We start from the raw sequence: 17,449 nt of genomic DNA, 5'->3' as shown, positions 1-17,449 counted from the left end.
TAAATTCTAATTGATACCCCATGTGCAACCATATATGCTTCTATCTGGATTAAGTTTAAGAGATTGAGTACAAAATTAAGAGTTCAAAATCATGATCCAACATGGCTAAACTAACATGACAACGGATATTTTTATAACGTAAAAACTAAACCTTACGTTCGGATATATCCTCAAAATGAACGACAAATCCCGAAAATATAATTATTGAGAACAAATTTTATGGAATAATAATATTGTAATAAATGACCTAAATGACCTTAATTTGCATGTTTTCACAACTTCTATGAAACAACATTAGTACATGAAAATAAAAACTGAAGTTTGGAGAATATTTCCAAACATCAGGAGCAAAGAAAAAAAAAAGTAACCTTATCCATAAAATACACAAAAATCTGAAAATAACATCACAAAAATGCCATCTTCCTTTTCTTCCCCTACAAAGCATTAGATTCGACTAAAACCACGACTCCTGTTCAAAACTTCGATTATAATTGCGAGAAAAATTAACACAGGCAATAATATGAAATCCAGAAAAATGTGCTTTGTCTTGTGGATAAACCAATCCTTCAAGCCTTTTTTACGTCAGTCTTTTTTACAGGTTTTCTCGCTACCTGCTAAAGATGCTCAAAGGGGGCATGGAGGAACTTCGAGGGTAGTTCCTGCTTGAATCATGCCCCAGCCAATAAGACGCCAATGCTTCTCAACTCGTCGGCTTAGTGCAATCTTCTCTCCTTTGCTGGTGCATACAGGAGATGTCAACTGTAGCTTTGCTAAATCGTTCTTTACAGCAATAACTCGAGCTCCGGTGGACATTGACCCTATGTTCAGCATAAGAATCTCCGTCTTGGCAAGCTTCGCAACCTTTCCTTGCTTCTCGGAACCCTTGGTTCGAACACCAATAAGTCGTCGGAGAAGAAAGAAATTCACCTGCATCACGAGACAATAACAATATCAGCATCAGTGAATTATGGATTGTTAAGTGTCTTTCCTAACCCGTTCAGTAATAGAATGAATCAGGAATTACTGGCTGAAAGGGAAACTAAATAAAATCCAGAAAAATAGACTAGAAAGAGGGATAAAAAGGGCAGCCCGGTGCACTACGCATCCCCGCTAAGCGAGGGTCCGGGGAGGGATCCCACTACAAGGGTGTATCGGGGCAAGCCTTCCCCTGCCAAATTTTTTTTGAAAAGAGGCCACTCCTAAGACTCAAACCCGTGTCCTCTCGGTCACAAGACAACAACGCTTACTGTTGCGCCAAGGCTCGCCCTCACTAGAAAGAGAGGGATAACGGTACAAAATTTATTTTCTGAATCAGAAAATTCACTTCCAAATGTTACGTAGGCAAAAGGGATTAACATCATCGTCACACACGAGAGAATTGAGGACTCACCAGTAACAAAATCAAAGCCTAACCTTAAAAGTCAATTTCACCCTTCAATTTGGTTTTTAAGATAAATTTGTCCAAAATGAACTTTGGTTTAGTCCACAACTTGACATTTTTGGTCAGTTTAGTCCAAATGTGACATCTCAACTACAATTCATGGTTTTTGATACGTCAATTTCTCATAATGACATATGTAATGTAGGGCTAGTTTGACTAAAATGCCTGAAGGAACAAAGTGACACCGAAAAATTTGTTCCGAGCAAGTTGATCCTATCAACTGAATTGACCTTTTATCCCTTTACTAGCAAGGGAGGATAACACTCAAATGCCTAATGATCCATCTATCCTTGCAAGCATGCATAAAATTGGGAAGAAACTTTAACAACCAACTACGCAAATGACCTGCTTAACGAACTAAAAGTAGTACAGAAACAGAACCATAAACAGTGGTTGAGAATCTTGAATTTCTTTTTCCCAACTCAACTCCATACCTCAAGCTCAACAAAAACTTCAGGGAGAGACCCGACATCTCCAAGAACCTGACCCACCAACCGATCAGCACGTGTCAATGTAGGGTCCATTGTAGTGCCAACACCAATCAAACCTCCTGGAACTGCATATTGTAGCTCATTCTGCTCAGCATACAGTGAAACTATTCTAGTGTATATTGGAGTGCACTTGATATTCCCAGACTCATCTTTGACAACAATCCCAGGACGAACTTCAATATTTTGATTGACCTTCAAAACACCCTGCACATACGACAGATTGGTCATTCAAGCAACCAGCACTATTGATACACAATAAACAACATAACTTCATGATGCAAAACATATAAGAGTTTCAAGAAATTTTCATTGATTAAATTTTGTGATTTTAATTAATTTTTGGGCGTTTATTTTATCAATTTCAATTCTATAAGTTTCCACTAAATATTGTAGCATATAAGAACCCATTTAAGATATGTTTGATTCAGTGGTGGAGCTACTGGTTAACCATCAATAGCTGCTATCCACTGAAACGAATATTAGAAGTAAGCAATTGGAGCTGCAAAATTCTATTATAAAAATGATCAACAAAAGCCCTTTATATTTTTAAAAATTAAAATGAAAATTTGTACTTATTGTTCCATCCAAATAAAATTATTCTTTCACTAACCAAACACATGGACAAGAATTTTGGGATGTGCTAAACACGAAATTGCCCATTGCTTGGTTGGGGGAGGCAACGCGAGGTGGGGAACAAAAACAGAACAGACATAAAGGCGAACACTGAATTTTTTTTTTCTTTTAAAAAGAACACACTAAAAAGAGATGACAACATTATGGTATTATTTTGCTCCATCCCTCTTCACTTGCAAATAGTATTCTTTCTTCTTTTTCAAAGGAAACCTCAATTTATTAAAGAATGAAGTGAATGATCAAATCCCCGTCACTCGCAATTTTTGATGTCTTGAATTTAAAATTATATGATTCAAACAGCTATAGATCCTAATCTAGAACAGTCCCAATACTACCCACATAAGGTGAAGGAAAATAAAAGAGAAAGTGCATCTAGCTTCAGTCTATATTTTAGGAATACAAATATGTTTATCTGAGTAGAACAGTATGCAAATCATCGCCTTCGTTAAATGAACACTTCAGATATTTCATAAAACCAATCAAGACAAGTTGTAGTAATGATTTTAAGATCAGCATATTGGTTGTATTCATTTCAAGAAGCCATGTTCATAAGGTGAAAGATGAGATAAGAAAAAAAGAAGTCTTTTAGTTGAAACTGTTTCCTTCAAGGGAAAGGAGCCTGATTGTGATGAAAAGATTCCATTAAATAAAAGAAAATACGTTTAAAAGCCGAGTAAAACCATGTCTAACCTTCATCGGAAGAAAAGAAGTCTAACATGTGGATTTTCTACTTCTTGTTACAAACAGACATGCAGAGGTATCCCTTTTCAATAAAAAGTGAGTTTTGAGGAAACTCTTTGAAGCGCAATTAGAAGTATGCCTTTTGTCAATAATGTTCTCTATCATTACCACGGTATAAATAATTAAGCATAAATACTTATGATTATAGGTACTACAATTTTTGTTCATTGTTCAATCTTTTGATAAAATATAACCTCCAAAATCTTAATAATAGATGTGATATTTTTCCTCTTATTATGTACAAGTTAGCTCTCAAGGGTAAAATCTTTACCAGCCATCACGTTGTTTTTATTTCTCATATATGGTCATTTTGGGCCTTTTGACTAACATCAAAATGAGCAAAACTCTAACGGAAGGGCCACTAAGTTGATATCCTTTTATATTTCTTTCCCAACATCAGTGACTCTTAGTACTTATAAATAAACCTCTGTTTACAATTAGTACTTCATCCTGAATTCAGAGATAACATTCATAAGACACAAAGATGAGGCTAATCTTGCATCCTTTGAATGTATAGGGAGGCCTTTTTTCCCCAAACCTGGGAAGAACAATGCATAAACAAAGAGTTGTATCCATTTGACGGTGTGTTCGTATTCTGATCTAAATTTATCAAATAAATCATGGAAGGTAATCTAAATTTACAGTCAAGCAGTCCTGTTAGTTATAATGTTATAATTCGAGTCCTTTAGTCTTTAAGTCTTCAATATTGCTTCCCAAGCTTAGCTTTGCAACACCTTTTTATATCCACCAGACTGGTTCGTTAAACTAGAATAACTATGAACTGAATCATGTAGATAGCAGTTAGGAGCATTAACACTCTTATAGAGAGAGAGTTAATGCAGGCATCAAATTACTCAATTGGATTAACAATCAAACAGGAGACTAGATACTAGGATGCAATCTGAAGAGAGAGAAATGAAGATAGAAAACAAAGGGAATATGGTAGGAGTAGAATAGTAACAAGCAACAGCATCAAGAAACATACCCTGAAAATGCTTCCACCAGCTACGCCACCTTTTATCTCATCAACCTCAAATCCAGGCTTATTGACATCAAAAGATCGAATCACAATCATGTTCGGCGGTGAGATAAAATTCCTCTCAGGAATAGGAATCTTTTTTACAATGTATTCACACACAACATCAATATTATACTTCAGCTGTGCAGAAATTGGCACCACCGGTGCACCATCAGCAACAGTCCCCTGAAAAAGAGATCTTATACGAGTAAATATGGTTTTAATCATATACCATTTCATAAGTTATACTTCATGAAAGAGAAAGTTCATGTTTTTTTAATATTGCAAAAACCATATAGACTTGGCATTACTGACCAATAACATACTTTATTTTCTTTCCTATTCCCTACAATTTCACTTCCTTATTTCCTAGAATACTTTCTGGTTTCTGCTAAATATGGTTGCGAGGAGAGATTAATTTGAATTTCCACAATAATCATTTGAGTAATTCAATAGCCCAAAATTTAAAAAATAAAAGAAAGGTAGACGCATACCACTTGTATATACAGATAATAATGCATAGAATTAGATGCTCAATTTCCAGGTCCAAGATCAGGCACCTAATCACTAGACTGCTGAGATGACATTCTATTTTGAATTATATAATTAGATGAGAGTGTAAGCAGACATTGGCTCATGAGTTTGAGATTTTAAACATATTCTACTGAATTGCAATCATAATTTGATACATTGATAATACTACAATTAGGAAAACTGATTTATGAGCAAGTTAAATTTGAGAAAATACTGTGGGGATACATTTGACAAAAGAAAAAAAGAGAGAGATGCCAAACCTGAATAAATTTCTGAATAGCCTCATGCTGGTTGACGGCTACATTTTCTTGAATTAAATCAACTTTATTTTGAAGAATTATGATATGCTGAAGACGCATGATTTCAACAGCAGCAAGATGCTCAGAAGTCTGTGGCTGGGGACAGCTTTCATTTGCAGCTATGAGAAGCAACGCACCATCCATAATTGCTGCTCCATTAAGCATTGTAGCCATGAGAATATCGTGACCCTATAGAAAAGCAGATAACAATACTATAATGGGTAACGAAAAGAGATCTGTACTTTGAAAAAAAATAGTAGGAAAATAAGTCAACTTTTCTCTTCATTATCTAACAGAATAACAGATAATGTAAAAATAAATGCATATATATATAGTTATGACACTTCATTATCATACCGGGCAATCAACAAAAGAAACATGTCTCAGCAATTTCATTTTAGCGTTTTCAAACCCAGGCACATCACACATGGGACTATCTTCTTTCCCACTTCCATATGCCCTACAAGAACAGTTTTAAAATTAAAGCAAAAAAATGGCAGAAGTACACCAATATCATACTATTCAAGCTTCATGGCCAACTCACTTGTAACACATAGGCCGGGAGCACCGCTCATCTTCACACTTATATATCTTTGCATTCGCATATCCAAGCTTAATGGTAATGTTCCTTTCCAACTCATTTTTAAAACGCACAGTCTGAAAACGGAAAACAACCAAACATATCCAAATTAAATAACTACTTCCAAATAAACCACCATGAGCTACATATCAGTGAACGAGAAATTCCAATACAATTTCAGATAACAGAAAAAATAATTCCACGAAGAAAGAAGGTAAATTACCTGGACACCAGAAATGGCTTTTACAACAGTTGATTTTCCATGCGCCACATGACCTATCGTACCTGAAGAAAACAAAAAAGAATCTCGAATTTTCAATCTCGACTATCAAACTCAGTTAAACCTACCAAAAACAAAAAACCCCCAAATTGAATCCAAGAAATGAAAAGAAAAATTACCAATATTTATAGTAGCCTGACGAGATATTACTTCAGGAGAGAGTGGATGTAACTTAGTTACATCCAATTTACTCAAGTCCTGCTCCATCAATCCTTTCCGCGACATTTTGAAATCTCCTAAGTTTGAACCTGCTTCAATTAGTTCTTTCGATTCAGAAGATTACTTTCTGCAAACTCAAGAAACGAAAGATAAGGAGACGAATAGAAGAAGAAAATTAAGAGTGTGATGAAGATGAAGACGAAGAGGAGGATAACCTGTTGGTGGCTTTGAGCTGAAAAACCCTAATGAGCAACTCGATAGACTGCGATTTTTTTTTTTTTTTCCTGATTGACGTAGACTAAGAAATTTAGTTAATTGTTTATTATCTATTCGGTTTTACATTTATATACGGGTAAAATATTCATGGGCTTGAAGTTACTGAAATTCATGGGCTTTGAGTTTTATTTTATTTTTTAGCGTTTGGTCGGGAGTTTGGAGGTTGACGGAGGCGAGGGTTAAAAGAGTTACTGAAAAGAAAATAAGAGTGATGAAAATGAAAGTTAAAAATTAAATTTATTTGGGAGTTTATAGAATGTAAATGAGAATTAAAAGTTTAACTTCGCTGGGTGTCTGGCTCGTGTTTTGTGGACGGCAGAATAGCGGCTAGTGGTGTTTTGAGAGACGCTGGTGAGGCCTGGGTGTCTAGCTTTGCTTAGAATCTAGGAGTGGGCTCTTCCTTCACTGCTGAGCTCTGGGAGATCTTCTATGGGCTTGGGCTCGCTAAAAATCTGGGTGTGAAAAGACTTCTCGTGGAATCTGACAACCTAGAAGCGGTTAAAATTATCTCTGATAACAAGGCTTTGTGTTTGGGTAGCCAAAATTTAGTGAAAGGGATCAAAAGATTATGTTCTTCCTTCGACATCATCAACTTTGGACATGTCTTCAGGGAGCAGAACAGGGTTGCAGACCGCCTTGCTACGGAAGGCCATGTGAGGATGTTGGGAGTCTCAACTTTCTCGCATCCTCCGGACTTTCTTTTTTCATTGCTTTCAGATGATCTAGTGGGGTTAGCTTTCCTAGGCTAATCCCGGGTTAGTTTGTGGGGTTGTTTGTTTGTTTTTTCTTTTCTTTTCCTATCAAAAAAAAAAAAGTTTAACTTCGCTTGGGAATTTAAATATGGAGGGGAAAGAAATTAAATTTACTTTGCAGAGATAAAAAAATTTCAATAAACTTTTTGTTAGAGTTTGAAGGTTAAAGGAAGTAAACTTCCATTAAGTTGCATTTAGACCATGTTCTTTGTTACTTAATTTCAGTATCAATCAGTTCAGTTCAATTCAGTGGCATTCAGTTTAGTTCAATAATTTATCATTACTTATTATAATTATAATTATTTTTATTATTCTTCTTATTATTATTAGAACCGTTATTATTTTTATAAGCTTTTTAATTTAATTATTGTTATTTTTACAAAATTATATTATTATTTCAGTTTCGGTAGAATTCAGTTCAATTCAGTTTTTTTAGTCAAAAAAAACATAACCTTTACTCTCAAAAAACAACTCACAAGCAAGGTGAATGTGATATTTAACCTTCCATTATTCTCATTTACCTCCATTAACTTCCTCCTAAAGAAGGGTTTAATTTTAATTTTAATTTCATCAAAATAATTTTAATTTTAAGTTCATCGAAATAATTTTAATTTCAATTTCATCGAATTACATTTTTTTTTTAATTATTAGGGTAAAGTAAAAAAATCGTGGTTTGTCCTATTTGCAAATAGAGATTTGTGGTTTAAAAGTTAACAAATAGAAGTATGTGATATGTTCTTTTTACAAAACAAAGTATTTGAAATTACACATTAAGTTATGATGACAATCAAGAGCATTTTGATTTTTTTTTAATTATATTTATATATTGACATAACATCAGGGCCGACCTTGGACATAAGCCAAGAGTGCTCTGGCCTAGGGTTCAAGGCTGTAAGGGAGCCAAATTTAATATTAGATGTGTATATATATATATGGAGTCAAAAACAATTTATACTAAAGTTAAAGTTAATAAGTATCCTCGTGGTTAAAGTCTATAATTCCCATTGAATGGTCATCTGTTTCCCTTTAAAATCAAATATTTTCTCTAAAAAAACAAAAATTAGAAAAATATTAAAATTAGAAAAATTTACATAGAAATTCACTTTTAAAAATTTATTTATAATTATATAAAAGGATACTTTAAATTATGTCAAACTAATAAAGAGACTAGGATATATTTACTAAGGTTGGGTTTTAAAGGATCCAAATGATTAGTATTTTAAACTTAAAAGAGACTCAATTGATTTTTTTAATATAGATTGATGGTTAATTTAAGAATTAAACGTATATTTGACCTATGTGGTATCCAAAATTTTATCATATAATTTGGGAGTAAATTTCATCAATGGTGTACAACATTTGCCTCATTTCAAACTTTGGTGTGCAACCTTCAATTTGTCTCACTAATATATACAAACTTCTAGGTGACCTCTCACTTTGGTATACAACAGGTAAAACTGACTTGTCAATGCGATGTTAATGCCCCAAGTTAGCAGTTTGACTGGTTAAAAAGTCAAAATTTGATCACCTAAAATACAGACCTCTATTTGCAAACTTTAAACTGCATGCTTCTGTTTCCAAATTGGACAAACCACAAGCATTTTTTTCATACTTTTCCCTAATCTATTATATATATAATGTGAAACAAAATAACACATGTCGGGATATTAAGCTATCTAATATGATAGGTGTCACGAAGCCAGTCGTCGGGGCTCGTGTGGCGCTTACTTGTCTCCCCTGAAGTAAGCTAGCTAAGGAGATTAGATCACTATATCTGCAATAGCCACACATAGAGGGTTAGACATAAGCCATACATGGGGAATATAACGACCCGGTCTGGAGTGGGTGGCGCCGGGGTAAGAAGGCCTGAGCAAGGAGCGACCCTAAGGGATGGCGATGGGGGCAGGAATGAACTGAATCCCACATCGGAAATGGAGAGGGAGTGAGTGGGGCTTATTAGTAAGATGGGAATCCAATACATGCAGACGCGTTTTAAAGCCGTGAGGCCCAATGTGTTGTGTTGAGCGATTTCCGCAAGTGCACGGTTTCGCTTGTAGTAATAAAAAGATATCGATCCCACAGAGAACTTTTTTCAACAAAAACATATTTATGTGTAGATTAAATACGACTTAGGGTTTATAAAAATAGATAATCGTTATTTGAAATTGGTTTTGAGATTGATTGAATAAGAATTAGGTTAGAATATATGAAGAATGTTAGAAATCAATTCTGTTTGAATATGAATTACAAAACAGAAACGTTTAGTGTTTAAAATAAGAGATTAATTGTATTCGCTTGCATTAAGCAAAGAAAACAACTTTAAACTTTGTATAAATTATAAAAGTGTAATAAAGCAAACTCCTTCAATTAAAAGTCTTTGAACCCCAGACAATCCTCCTACGGTCGGGTTAGATTGCTACCTTAACCAAATTAATACTTATTTCCGATAAGCCGACTTAACGATCATATCGTCCTTAAGAATGAATTTGCCTAAGTGTTCAACAAAGTTTCTTTGTAAAGATATTGAATTTAACTACGTTTTAATGAAAATACCCGAACTCACTCGGATCATTTACCAAAGTGCTACATAAAAATATATTGAATTGCATGAACTTTATTAGATGAAGTGTGAATTGATACAAGTTTATAGAGAATAAAAAGCATGGAAGCATTCAAAACGACATTGGAGTTCCGGGTCGTCAATCCTTTCCTCAAACCTCGTTAGAGTTTGTCAGGCTCCGGGGTCGAATCCGCTACTTAATCTTCTCGCTGAATCTTCGGAATAGAGATGGTTCTTCTACTACCAAAATGTAAACTAGTTTGAACAGATCTTAATCTAAATCTAATTGCTATTGTGTTTGTAATTAATGAATAAACAATGTGTGTACATCATATCACTTTTACAGAAATGAAATCTAATCTCTGATTCATTTCTGAGTCAGAGTTTCTGCATAAATTCTGCACTCTTCTTAATAAATCTAACTCCCTTTTAACTCTGAAATCAACTCTTTATTTATAGATGTTGAAGAGTCGTGTTTAGGGGTCGTGTCCGCTGCGAAGAGACGTTTCTATCCACTCGAACGGACACGTTTCTTTGAAATTAAACATGTGAAAATGGTGCTGAAAGACCTGCTGATCCTACCGAGATTAGGGAGCAATTTTCATTCTTTGAAACGAAAGGGGAGAATGCCGGAAAAAGGCGTGTCACGACCGAGATTAGGGAATCTCGATCGCGACACGGGATTTATTTCCCGGATCCACCTTCGTTCCCGTCCTTCGTATGGGTGCGCTGAATTCCTCGTCTTTTTGGCTCGTAACTTAGGGTTTTTCCTTCGTTTTTGACCTATTTTCGTTCCTATTTGGATTTTACCAAATATTTAGGTACATTGCATGAAAGAAACATATTCGGACGTAAAAGTACTCTAAATAGATATAAACAACACAAATTCATAGCAAAACTGATGTAAATATTAATGATTTATAGGTATATTTTGGGCTTAACATGTTGAAATTGGGCCAGAGCGGACAATATCTACATGGTATTGGGCAGGGTGTTACAATTGGTATCAGAGCCGACTCTCCATGTACGATGTGTGGTTCGAGGATGAACCAGGCGGAAGCTGGTGGGCCTGTAACGACCCGGTCCGGAGTGGGTGGCGCCGGGGTAAGAAGACCTGAGCAAGGAGCGGCCCTAAGGGATGGCGATGGGGGCAGGAATGAACTGAATCCCACATCGGAAATGGAGAGGGAGTGAGTGGGGCTTATTAGTAAGATGGGAATCCAATACATGTAGACGCGTTTTAAAGCCGTGAGGCCCTATGTGTTTGAATTGGGCCAGAGCGGACAATATCTACATGGTATTGGACAGGGTGTTATAGGGAATATAGTAGCATACATACGATATAATCATATAAGCAACCATCACATTCATACACACACATGAAGAACATATAAGGCATATAAGAATGAACAATACACGGATGATGTTATTCATATATAAGCAGCAGTGTTACATCCAATAGGTCATATCCCATAGTAGTAGAGGGGCAACTACTAGAGATGGTAAAACACTGACACACCTAGTGACAAGTCACTCCCCCTATAGTATTTCTTATACCAAGTCGAGGCCTATGGTTAATGACCATTACAATGTTTGAATGCTACATTAGAGTCACTCTCGCCCCCCATTACATAACATGATTACAAGGATAGTCCCCTCGTACACTTTCCCCCACTCAAAGGTTCGATGTCCCCGTCGAACGGGTCTTGATGAAGTCTTCAATCTTGTACTGGAAAGGTTAGAGGTTGGTGGCTTTCTCCCAACTGACTAGATACTTCTTATAAGAGCGTTGGGATGCTGATGTTGTGCGTTCTACTAGGATTTCTTCAACTTCTCTGCTGGTGGGTGCTTTCTTTATGATTGGTGGTTGTTTTGTTTTGTTGCGCTGATTGTCCACTGGATCTGGGTGGTACTGTTTCAAGTTGCTGACATGGAAGATTGGATGGATTGACATCCACTGTGGTAGTTCGAGTTTGTAAGCTATAGGTCCCGCCTTTGTTAGGATCGGGAGTGGGCCCCCATACTTTCTTACCAGTCTTCTATCTCTGTTGTGTAGGCAATGAAGTTGTTCAGGTAGGAGCTTCACTATGACTCGGTCTTAAACTTGGAAGTCTTGGGGATGGCGATTTGAATCCGCCCACCTCTTCATCTTGTTGATGCTTTCTCCAAATGCGCTTTAGCAATATCCTCGTTCTGCTTCCACTCCTAGGTAAATAGGTATGCTTTTGAATTCTTACCCTTATATGGCACATCCATCGCATTAGGCACCAGCGGATGTTGACCTGTAACAATTTCAAAAGGTGATTTATTAGTAGTAGAACTTTTCTGGCTATTAAAGCATAAATGTGCCACATCCAACAACGAAGACTAGCTCCGTTAACTAGCATTGACAAAGTGGCAGAGGTACTCTTCCAGCATGCTATTAAACCGCTCTATTTGTCCATCTGTCTAGGGATGATAACTAATAGATATGTCAAGGCTCGACCCTAAAAGTCGGAATAGTTCAGACTAAAAGTTTCCCACAAATTTGCCATCCCTATCGCTGATAATACTTTTCGGGATCCCCCAGTATTTCACCATATTCCTGAAAAAGGCTTGAGCTGTTGTTTCTGCAGTCGAGTACTTCGGCATCAGAATGAAGGTCCCGTATTAGGAAAATCGATCCACCACCACTAAGATAGAGACGAATTCACCAACCCGAGGGAGGCTTAAAATGAAGTCGAGGGAGACATTTTCCTATGGTCAGCTTGGTACTGGTAGCGATTGCAATAATCCTATGAGTTTCTTCCTGTCAACCTTATCTTATTAGCAGATCAACCAGGTTTGTGTGTATTCCCTGACATCGTCCTCCATTATTGGCCAATAATGATTCCGTTGGAAGAGAGCTAACATGCGATGCCACCCTGGATGGCCCACTTAGTGTGTCATGACATTCCTTCATCAACATTTTCCTTAGGTTTGCGGTAGTTGGGACATAAACCCTTTCTCTGGTTGTTAGCAATAGGTCATTATTAATCCAAAAATGTCCAGCTTTCCCTTGTTTTGCTAGATTGATGATGGAAACCGCTTGAGGATCTTTCTATAGGTTCTCTCGAATCTGTTGTTGTAGTGAGGAGGATACCTGAATGCGGGATAGGGTAGCCAATTGTGTCAACCCTGCTAGTTCTGACTTCCGATTAAGAGCATTAGCAATTCGGTTGGTTTTCCCTAACTGATACTCCAACACAAAGTGAATTCAGCCAAAAAGTCTTGTCATCGTGCCTGTTTTAATGTGAGCACCTGTTGGGTCGGAAAATGGCTCACTGCTGTGTTATTCGTCTTCACCACGAACTTGGATCCCAAAAAGTAGTGTCGCCATATTATGAGGCAATGTATGACGACAAGTAGTTCTTTTTCGTGGGTGGAGTATCGTCGTTCTGTGTCACTGAGCTTCCTACTTTCAAATGCTATCGGCTGACCCTCTTGCATTATGACTCCCCCTATGGGGAGCAGAAGGCTGATGCGTTGATTTAATAAAATTTTGTGATTTTTTTAATTCATTTAATTTAATTTTTAACAACCTATTTCTCATTGTGTTTAGGCAATTTTCCCTCTTCCAGCTCTATTTTTTAGTCGATTTAGCCCCATCTTTCTCTCTAAAACCCTAACCTGCAAACCATCAAACCTTTAATGTTATGAAATATGGAAAGGTTGGATGATTAAATTCTTTGATACTCTATGAAGATAAAGAAAAAATGGCAATGGCAGATGAAGGCGCAGTGAAAGAGCTTTTGGATCTTATTAGACTTCTATCATTTTATTAGAACCATATCTAATTTATGTGGGCAGGTTCAAATCTAAAGTGGAAGCTGAAATTGTTGGGTTTAACTTACTGCGATAGTGGGAAAAATAAATTCACGGTTTATGTATACTTTTAACCCTTTCAAAACTCTGACCCAAGCTAGCTTCCTCTATGCCAGTTGCATAAACAATGAAAAAGTGACTATATATTGTTTTTGCCATTGCATAGAATGATTAACAACTCGATGTTTACTTTTCACTTGATAGATTTGGGTTAATCGCTAGCCTCGATGTTTATTCCCTCAAATCAAAATTAACAATTCTTTTTCTACATTTTGATTTTACTTAATTATTGTCTATCTTATCTGTAGTACTTATACGGTGTTCATACTATTTTGTTCCTATCTACAATGTATTCGAGGCCTGCCTGAGGATGCACTTAGGCTATTATTTTAACTGCTTATGGTGGAGCTTTCAGGTGTGAAATCTTAAATTAAGTTGTGATGTTGAGCTTTTAAACTTAAGTTGAGTCTAGGGAATATTAGGTTTCACTTCAATTATGACTTGGTGTCTTTTCTAGTGCTTATTGGTCTTGGTCTTTGTTGTCAGGACATGATTTTTTTAGGTATATGTGCTTAGTATCTGTTTTGACGTCCTCTTTGTATTCTTTTTTCCCCTGAACATCCAAAGGCTACTTGAGTTGGCATCACCATGTTTTAGGTACAAACATCTCTTTATTTTTTGTGTTTAAGTTCAATCTATTTGTAGTTTATATGACTTTTCTTGTTATTTATTTCTAAAAAGCATTCGTTTTTGTTCAAAATTAACAATTATTTGTTCAAATTTTTGAATTAATGATAAGCATTCGATATTTTAACAAAAAGTTTGGAACATAAATGTAGTGTAAAAGGTAAGACTAGATTCAATGCATCGATAAATTAGTTGTTTGATCAATTTAACTTCAGTTCAAATATAATTATAACTACCTGTCCAAATTATATATACTGAGGTTCCCAAATAACTTGGGAATGAGGTAAGGTTCAACACGAAGTACAAACTCTAACTCTGTGCAAATGAACTTATATATTTTACTTGCTTACTATGTCAACACCATTTTTATACAGTGAAATTCGTGTTTAAAAAATTATAAGTATAAAGAAATTATATTGTTGTAAACAAAACCAATAATTATGAAAATAGGTAGCAGTTAAAACATGACAAAAAAACTTTGAGTTCTCAGAAGAAAAGCTTATTCGATACTCTTACAACTGTTGGTGTTCATGAGGAACTTAAACCTATTTGAATCCTCTACTTTAATTATTTTGCCTACTCTGCTTCTAAGTAGTGGTGTGTTCTATATCCTAATGTCAATACTACAAGGACAAGCTAGAATATGGTCTCTGTTTATAAAATATGATATCTGCATATCTTTGTGGGAAATGGTACAACCTGGTTTTTGGCTTTAAATTCGCCCATTTTGGCCAGTTGGTAAATTATCATTTTTCTCTATTTCATTTTTTTTAAATAGTAAGGTCAATAATTCGAGGGCGAGCCTTGGCGCAACGGTAAACGTTGTTGTCGTGTGACCAAGAGGTCACGGGTTCGAGTCTTGGGAGTGGCCTCTTGCCAAATAAATTAGCAGGGGAAGACTTGCTCCCAGTACACCTTTGTGGTGGGACCCCTCCCCGGACCCTCGCTCAGCGGGGATGCGTAGTGCGACCGGGCCGCCCTTTTTTTTAGTAAGGTCAATAATAATTCAATGTTTTATTGCTAAATTTTGAAATAGAAAGCAAGTTAATTAAAAAGTATTCCTTTTCAGGTATTTGATTTGATGATATTTGTGAGACTACGTATGAAATTCTCTTAACATGTGGGGCAACATGGTAAGTCCCTAAAAATTTACTTAGCTTGCATTTTATTTTTTTCTCAAATCTTTAACTAATAAGATAGTTGGATCTTGGGTTTTAGTAGCTTACTAGTTTTAGACCCGTGCTTTGCACGGTCGTTTTATTCTTTTTACTGACATTACGTAGCTATTCAGAATTACATATATTAAAATGTAATATATCTATAATTATTATAATTTAGTCTACTAAATACTGTATAATGAATGATGAATAATTCAATCAATATTATTAAATACTTCTTTGAAAACTACAATTTGCGTAGAGTTACATATTTTTCCATCAACATCACAAATAAGAATTTTTAATCATTTTTTGCTAGTAACTCTTGAGACTGACACATACATTTGACTATGGCTGAATACTAGGCGTGGAAGATATAATCCAACATGTGCTAGTTATTGTCCTTGACTTTTATTTATTGTCATTGCAAAACATACAACCAAAGGATATTGTCTTTTTTGAAATCTGAAAGGTAATTTGATATCTGATGGAGTCAAAGCAAGCCGAGGAATGTGAATTTTTTGTCCAATGTTACAACCCGTAATTTTCTCTGCTTCGATCCTATGTTCTCCTAATTGAGTCACAATTAATCGAGTGTTGTTACATAATCCAGAAGTTTGATCTATATTACGTAGTAACATGACAGGTATTCCAACCTTCAAAATCAATTTGTGATCTGGCAATCCCGATGAATTTATGATATTCAAAAATTCCGAAGCATAGAGATCTTCATTGTTGTGCCCCCATTTTCAACTTTGCAAATAGTATCTGAACTTAAGTAACATTTTTCTTCACCAGGCCATGAAGTCAACATAAGTCATTGACTTTGTTCACAATATCCAATGTTGGTGCAAAAATGGCACGTTCTTATAAGTATATTGGATTTCGATTGTTTTCCATCAAATTAGGATATGTGTGTTTAACCATTGCTTCACTAGGATTACCAATATCTTGTATCAATAAATCTTCAGGTACAACAAATGTACTTTCTCCGTCATTTGCTCCACCAACTGTTCCATCCCCAATACTTAAGATCCATTCAGGGAACAATTTTAATTCTTCATTCTTTTCATTCCCACTGCCATTCTGAAGCCTCGTGTCCTTAGTTAATTTAAGAACTTTGCAGTATTTCCACAAATAAGATGCATTTATAGTGGCTGAAACAATGTTTTGTCTGCTACCTTTAGGAATCACAAGTAGTATTTGCCTGAAATCTCCACCAAAAACAACAACTTTTCCACCAAATGGCAAATTCATGCTATTAGCATTTTGGAAACGTATTATATCTCTTAATGTTCTGTCGAATGCTTCAAAACAATATTTATGTACCATTGGTGCCTCATCCCATATGATAAGCCTGGCCTTAACAATTAACTCGGCTAATGCACTTCCTTGTTTGATGTTGCATGTTGAGTCTTCATTTATAACTATCGGTATACCAAACCAAGAATACGCAGTTCTCCCCCTAGGAATAAGAAGAGAAGTTATTCCACTCGATGCTACAGTGAGTACAAGATCTCCTTTAGATCTTAAAAATGATGTTAAAGTTTTCCATATGAAATAGAAATCCACTTACTGTTGGTCACTGAGTTTAATTAATCTGTCTTCTAGAATCTTTTCCATTCTTGTTGATAAAGTTAATCATATGCTCAATGTCTGTTATTCTGCAATTATATATGTCAAGTCACACAATAACTTTAATATAATCATGTTATAAAACATAAATTAACTGGATGATTTGTGATATATTAAAACACTTACCAACCAAAAAATCGACATCAACAGATTTTGCAAGAATAGCATCTATAGATACAATTTCAATTTTTTTGCTGCTTAATTAGTTGACAATTTATCTCCTTAACACATGTTTTGGACATAAATTTCAATTGATATCGGTGTTTTGATACCCAATATATCCCTGCATTTTCTGCCACCAGAAAAAACTCAAACGCATATATTTTCCCAATTCCTTTGAAAACTTGAAGAAGCAATTTTCTC

The 17,449-nt window shown here is 35.6% G+C and overlaps 1 protein-coding gene across 3 annotated transcripts; it reads right to left on the bottom strand.

Moving 5' to 3' along the window:
- Positions 1-231: 231 nt before the first annotated feature.
- On the bottom strand, positions 232-6,479 carry LOC136205843 (uncharacterized). 3 transcript variants are annotated; one of them, XM_065996661.1, is made up of 9 exons: positions 6,392-6,479; positions 6,137-6,265; positions 5,961-6,022; positions 5,702-5,814; positions 5,515-5,617; positions 5,119-5,346; positions 4,292-4,510; positions 1,876-2,136; positions 232-927 (listed from the first exon to the last, which is right to left on the bottom strand). In XM_065996661.1, exons 2-9 carry the CDS (start codon positions 6,240-6,242, stop codon positions 625-627), a joined length of 1,395 nt encoding a protein of 464 aa, XP_065852733.1. In that variant the 5' UTR covers positions 6,243-6,265; positions 6,392-6,479; the 3' UTR covers positions 232-624. The 3 variants fall into 3 exon arrangements, with proteins under 3 accessions (XP_065852733.1, XP_065852731.1, XP_065852732.1); XM_065996659.1 differs by having other exon boundaries at positions 6,137-6,303; positions 6,392-6,478; XM_065996660.1 differs by lacking the exon at positions 6,392-6,479 and having other exon boundaries at positions 6,137-6,385.
- Between the last annotated feature and the right edge of the window lie 10,970 nt (positions 6,480-17,449).

This window comes from Euphorbia lathyris, chromosome 9 (assembly GCF_963576675.1).
Source record: "Euphorbia lathyris chromosome 9, ddEupLath1.1, whole genome shotgun sequence".
NCBI classification, from domain to species: domain Eukaryota; kingdom Viridiplantae; phylum Streptophyta; class Magnoliopsida; order Malpighiales; family Euphorbiaceae; genus Euphorbia; species Euphorbia lathyris.
The sequence above is the reverse complement of the archived record's forward strand: the minus strand, read 5'-3'. Positions and strand labels throughout refer to the sequence as shown.